The 6,442-nt window shown below is 43.6% G+C and overlaps 2 protein-coding genes across 2 annotated transcripts in view; one reads left to right on the top strand and one right to left on the bottom strand.

The window, feature by feature from the left end:
* The window catches only part of MED28 (mediator complex subunit 28), a 50,129-nt gene extending 47,659 nt beyond the window's left edge, over positions 1-2,470 (top strand). The window contains exon 5 of the mRNA XM_017871757.1: positions 2,419-2,470. Coding sequence (XP_017727246.1) covers positions 2,419-2,455 — 37 coding nt within the window. The 3' untranslated portion in view covers positions 2,456-2,470. The remainder of the gene's footprint in view (positions 1-2,418) is intronic.
* FAM184B (family with sequence similarity 184 member B) overlaps positions 1-6,442 on the bottom strand; it is a 160,855-nt gene that overhangs the window by 24,530 nt on the left and 129,883 nt on the right. Inside the window, exon 9 of the mRNA XM_017871761.1 lies at positions 859-988. Coding sequence (XP_017727250.1) covers positions 859-988 — 130 coding nt within the window. The remainder of the gene's footprint in view (positions 1-858; positions 989-6,442) is intronic.

Consider the following 6,442-nt stretch of genomic DNA (forward strand, 5'->3'; position numbering starts at 1 on the left):
ATCTTTTTTTTTTTTTTTTTGAGACAGGGTCTTGCTTTGTTGCCCAGGCTGGAGTGCAGTGGTGTGATCATGACTCATGGCAGCCTCGAACTCCTGAGCTCAAGCGACCCTCCCACCTCAGCCTCCCGAGTAGCTGGGAGTACAGGCACATGTCAACATGCCCGGTAATTTATTTTTTTTTATTTTTTGTAGAGACAGAGTCTTGCTATGTTACCCTGGTTGATCTTGAACTCCTAGGCTCAAGCGTTCCTCCTGCCTCAGCCTCCCAAAGTGCTGGGATTATGGGTGTGAACCACCACACCTGGCTGTAAAATATAAGGTATTTTTTCTGGTTTGTGTATTGATGAATTCATCGGTGGCTCATACTGAGTGCTCATTAGCACAGCAGGTTTTTTATTTTCTTTCTGAGATGCAGTCCCACTCTGTCACCCAGGCTGGAGTGCAGTGGTGTGATCTCAGTTCACTGCAACCTCTGCCTCCCGGGTTCAAATGATTCTCTTGCCTCAGCCTCCTGAGTAGCTGGGATTACAGGTGCCCACCACATGCCCAGCTATTTTTATAATTTTTAGTAGAAACAGGGTTTCACCATGTTGGCCAGGCTGGTCTTGAACTCCTGACCTCAAGTGATCTGCCCCCATCGGCCTCCCAAAGTGCTGGGATTACAGGCAGGCACCACCGTGCCCAGCTGCAGCAGGTTTGGAATGAATGAATAAATAAAACCAAGAATCCCACTTTGCCCTGGTCCTGTAATGCCTTCCCAGCTTGGATGTGAATCCGGCCCTGCATGCATTTCCAAGTTTGTAAAAAGGAGGGAGCAGGATCTCAGGAAGGGGCACATCCCCACCAGGGTTGTCTTACCTGGGCTTGCAATGTGGCCTTCTGGCTTTGCCAGTCCTCCTGGAGACGGGCGATTGCGGATGTTTTCTCCTTCAACAAAGAGCCCAGTGGAGGCTGTGGGTCACTTCCCTCCTTGAGAAACACTTCGGTCCTTTGAAGATAGGGATGCCACAATCACAAAAGATCCTCGGGCTGGGAATGACACTGCCACTCTGATAACGTGCCAGCCACTCTGCCTGGGAGGAGGGAGCTCTGAGAGCAGTTAGTGGGGGTTAGAAACATCTTACTTGACTTTCAAAAAGCAACCTGCCATATAAAGTGTATTATTGCACTTAGGATACAATCAGGAACCACCTGATATCTATTTTAGTGGGTTCTTAATAAATGGTGATCAACTGTCAAAATGACTGAGAGCTAGAGTTACTGATATGAGGTCTTTGGGGGCTCCAAAAAAGAGATCTCTATGGTCTTAATTTTGCAGCTCTTTCTGCATATATAAAAACGACAACAACACTTCACTTTAACACAGTGTTTTGCGCTTGTCAAAGCATGCTCACACATTTTACTGGCATCCCCAAGTACAAATCGGGGGACTATAAATAGTCCTCCACATATGTAACGTGAACAAGGAAATGCTAGTTTAAAGCTGCAAGAGCTTCTGCATTCTAGATAAGATGCTCCCTTCCTTAATGCTGAACTTTTGAACCAGCTGAGAATTTCAAGTGTGATTGGGTTAGATTGGGATGTTAAGTATTTATCTTGCTTCACAACGTAAAAGGATGCCACATGGTGGGGCCCTCTGGAGAGATTGCCAGGTGATAAGCAGCATCTGCTTCCCGACAAGAACATCAGGCCAGAGCTCCAGAGGTGGGGTTTAGGGTCTCGGGCTGTGAGAAAAGGCCATGAGACGGGGCACTCTGCTTGGCAGAGGTATGAAGGCCCAGGCCGGGGGGTTAAGGAAGAGACAGACAATGGGGACCCCCGAAAGGAAGGGTATAATGCTAGAAACAGCATAGGAAGGTGGCCAAGAGGATGGTGCAAGAGCCAGACCACCCAGCTTCAAATTCCAGCTCTACAACCCACTCAATGGCTTGAGCTTCCTCCTCTATAACATAAGGTTAATAATGCTACCTTTTCCATAAGGATTAGTAGAGTCAGTATCTATAAAGTACTTAAAACAGTGTCTTGCACATAGTAAGAATTACATAAAGAACTAACTATGGGCTGGGCGTGGTGGCTCACGCCTGTAATCCCAGCACTTTGGGAGGCAGAGGCGAGTGGATAGCCTGAGGTCAGGAGTTCGAGACCAGCCTGACCAACATGGTGAAACCTCATCTCTACTAAAAATACAAAACATTAGCTGGGTGTGGTGGTGGGCACCTGTAATCCCAGCTACTCAGGAGGCCGAGGCAGGAGAACTGCTTGGATTCAGGAAGCAGAGGTTGCAGTGAGCCGAGATCACAACATTCCACTCCAGCCTGCGCAACAAGAGTGAAACTCCATCTCAAACAAACAAACAAACAAACAAAGCTACACATTAAAAGAGAGATGTTTTCTTTCTCTGCATTCTGATTCTCTCAGGTTATCCTCAAGCCTTTCGAAGGTGTGCAAAACATAGCCACCTTTAAGGAGCAATGAAGCAGGGATACCTGGGTCTGAACTCTGGGTATGGAACAAAGGGTTAGGAGGCCAGAGAAACCGGAAGAGCAGCCTCGGGCAAGAGTGACAGGTGGCACTGCCAGGTAAGCACTCCCGGTGAGTCCTGGGAGAGGGGAGGGGGCTGAACTTTCTCTCAGGATAGGGCTCAGTTATTATTATTCTTTTTCATGTTTTATTCAAGTAAAATTTACATATAGTGAGGTACACAGATCTTAAGTGTACAATTCAGTGAGTTTTGACAAATATATACAACCATGAAACCAACATCTCAATCAAAATACAGAATATTTTCATTACCCTGAAACTTCCCTTGCAGCCAAAAGCTTTGATTTCCATCACCATAGATCACTTTTGCCTGAGCTTAAGCATCATACAAACAGAATCATGTGGGATGCATTCTCTTGTTTTCAGGTTATGTTGCTCCCCATCACGTCTTTGGGCCTCATCCATGTTGTTGTGTATGTCAGCAATTCATTCTTTTTGTTGCTGTGTAGTATTCCTTTACATGAATATATGGTAGTTTGTTTATCCATTTTTCTACTGATAGACATTTGGATTGTTTACACTTCTGGGCTATTATAAATAAAGCTGCTAGAAATAAACGTGTCCAAGGATTTTTGTGGATATATGTTTTTCTTTTCTTTTTTTGAGACAGAGTCTCGCTCTGTCACACAGGCTGGAGTACAGTGGCGTGATCTTGGCTTGCTGCAACCTCCACCTCCCAGGTTCAAAAGATTGTCCTGCCTCAGCCTCCTGAGTAGCTGGGGCTACAGGTGTGTGCCACCATGCCCAATTTTTGTATTTTTAGTAGAGACGAGGTTTCACCATGTTGGCCAGGCTGGTCTTGAACTCCTGTCCTCAGATGATCCACCTGCCTTGGCCTCCCAAAGAGCTGGTGTGAGCCACTGTACCCAGCAATGTTTTCCATTTATTTTGCTTAAATACCTAAAAGTGGAACTGCTGGTAGGTATGTGCTTAATGTTTTAAGGAACAATCATATAGTTTTCTAAAGTGATTGTACCATTTTAGACCCTGCCAGCAATGTATGAGAGTTTCAGTTGCCCTGGATTGTTGCTAACATTTTATGTTGTTAGACTTCTTAATTTTAGCCATTCCAGTGGGTGGGAAATGGTATCTCACTGTGGTGGTAAGTTGCATTTTCCTGGTGACTAATGATGTTAACCACATGTTCATGTGCTTACGAGCCACTCACACATATATATATATATTTTTTTTGGGACAGGGTCTTGCTTTGTTGTCCAGGCTGGAGTACAGTGGCCCATGGGTTGCTGCTGCCTCAACCTTCCAGACTCAAGCAATCCTCCCACCTCAGGCTCTTGAGTAGCTGGGACTACAGGCATGTGCCACCACGCTCAGCTAATTTTTGTATTTTTTTTTGTAGAGATGGGGTTTTGCCATGTTGCCCAAGCTGGTCTTGAACTCTTGGGCTCAAGCAGTCCACCTGCCTTGGCCTTCCAAAGTGCTGAGATTACAGACATGAGCCACCATGCCCGGCCTCACATACATCTTTTTTAGGAAAGCGTTTGTTCGAGTATTTTGTCCATTTAAAATAGTTTTGCAGCACGTGACAAAGATGCCCTCTTTCACTCCTGTTCAACATAGTATTGGAAGTTCTGGCCATGGTAATCAGGCAAGAGAAAGAAATAAAGGCCATCCAAATAGGAAGACAGGAAGTCAAACTATCCCTGTTTGCAGATGACATGATCCTGTATCTAGAAAACCCATAGTCTCAGCCCAAAAGCTCCTTATGCTGATAAACAACTTCAGCAAAGTCTCAAGATACAAAATTAATGTGCAAAAATCACTAACGTTCCTATACACCAACAGCATTCAAGCTGAGAGCGAAATCAGGAACACAATCCCATTCACAACTCACACACACAAATACAGAAGGAATACAGCTAACCAGGGAGGTGAAAGACCTCTGCAAGGAGAACTACAAAACACTGCTCAAAGAAATCAGAGATGACACAAACAAATGGGAAAACATTCCATACCCATGGTTAGGAAGAATCAATATTGTTAAATGAACATACTGCCTAAAGCAATTTATAGATTAAATGCTATCTCTATTGAACATTTTTCACAGAAGTAGAAACAACTATTTTAAAATTCATATGGACCCAAAAAGAGCCCAAATAGCCAAGGTAATCCTTAGCAAAATGAACAAAGTTGGAGGCATCATGCTACCTGACTTCAAACTATACTACAGGACTACAGTAACCAAAAGAACATGGTACTGGTACAAAAACAAATACATAGATCGATGGAACATAATAGAGAACCCAGAAATAAAGTCACACACCTACAACTATCTGATCTTTGACAACCCTGACAAAAACAAGCAATGGGGTAAGAATTCCCTATTCAATCAATGGTGCTGGGATAACGGCATCATTTGCAGAAGATTGAAACTGGACCACTTCCTTATACCACATACAAAAGTTAACTTAAGGCCAGGCATGGTGGCTCATGCCTGAATCCCAACACTCTGGGAGACTGAGGTGGAAGGATCATTCAAGACTAGCCTGGGCAACATAGTGAGACCCTGTCTCTAAGAAAAAAAATTAACTCTATGGATTAAAGACTTAAATGTAAAACCCAAAACTATAAAAACCCTGGAAGACAAGCTAGGCAATACCATTCTGGACATAGCAACCGGCAAATATTTCATGATGAAGACACTAAAAGAGATGGCAACAAAAGCAACAATTGACAAATGGGATCCAATTAAACCAAGAGCTTCTACACAGCAAAGGAAACTATCAACAGAGAGAGAAGACAACTTACAGAATAGGGGAAAAGATTTGCAAACTACGCATCTGACAAAGGTTTAATATCCAGCATCTATAATGAACTTGAATAAATTTACAAGAAAAAAACAAACAACCCCATTAAAAAAGTGGGCAAAGGACATGAACAGACACTTTTCAGAAGGACACATACATGACTCAACATCACTGATCATTAGAGAAATGCAAATCAAAACCATAATGATATAGCATTTCACACCAGTCAGAATGGCTGCTATTAAAAGGTCAAAAAATAACAGATGCAGGTGAGGTTATGGAGAAAAAGGAATGCTTATACACTGTTGGTGTGAGTGTAAATTAGTTCAGCCATTGTGGAAGACAGTGTGGCAATTCCTAAAAGACTTAGAGGCAGAAATACCATTTGACCCAGCAATCTCATTACTGGGTATCTGCCCAAAGGAACATAAATCAATTATAAAGATACATGCACACATATGTTCACTACAGTACAATTCACAATAGCAAGGACATGGAATCAACCTAAACGCCCATCAATGGTAGACTGGATTTTAAAAAATGTGGTACATATATACCATGGAATACTACGCAGTCATAAGAAAGAATGAGATCACATCCTTTGCAGGACCATAGTTGGAGCTGGAGGCCATTATCCTTAGCAAACTAAAACAGGAACAGAAAACCAAATATCACATATCCTCGTTTTTATAGGTGGGAGCTAAATGATGAGAACACATGGACACATAGAGGGGAACAACAGACACTGGGGCCTACCAGAGGGTGGAGGGTGGGAGGAGAGAGAGAATTAGGAAAAGTAACTAATGTGTATTAGGCTTAATATCTGGGTGACAAAATAATCTGTAACACAAACCCCCATGACACAAGTTTACCTATATAACGAACCTACACATGAACTCCTGAACTTAAAAGTTCAATTAAAAACCAAATAGGTGGGGGGCAGAGCAAGATGGCCGAATAGAAACAGCTCCAGTCTCCAACTCCCAGCACGAGTGACACGGAACACCAGTGATTTCTGCATTTTCAACTGAGGTACTGGGGTCATCTCACTAGGGAGTGCCGGACAATCGGTGCTGGTCAGCTGCTGCAGCCTGACCAGCGAGAGCTGAAGCAGGGCGAGGCATCGCCTCACCTGG

The sequence above is a fragment of the Rhinopithecus bieti genome, unplaced genomic scaffold (assembly GCF_001698545.2).
Source record: "Rhinopithecus bieti isolate Rb0 unplaced genomic scaffold, ASM169854v2 scaffold_6151, whole genome shotgun sequence".
In the NCBI taxonomy this organism is placed as follows: Eukaryota; Metazoa; Chordata; class Mammalia; order Primates; family Cercopithecidae; genus Rhinopithecus; species Rhinopithecus bieti.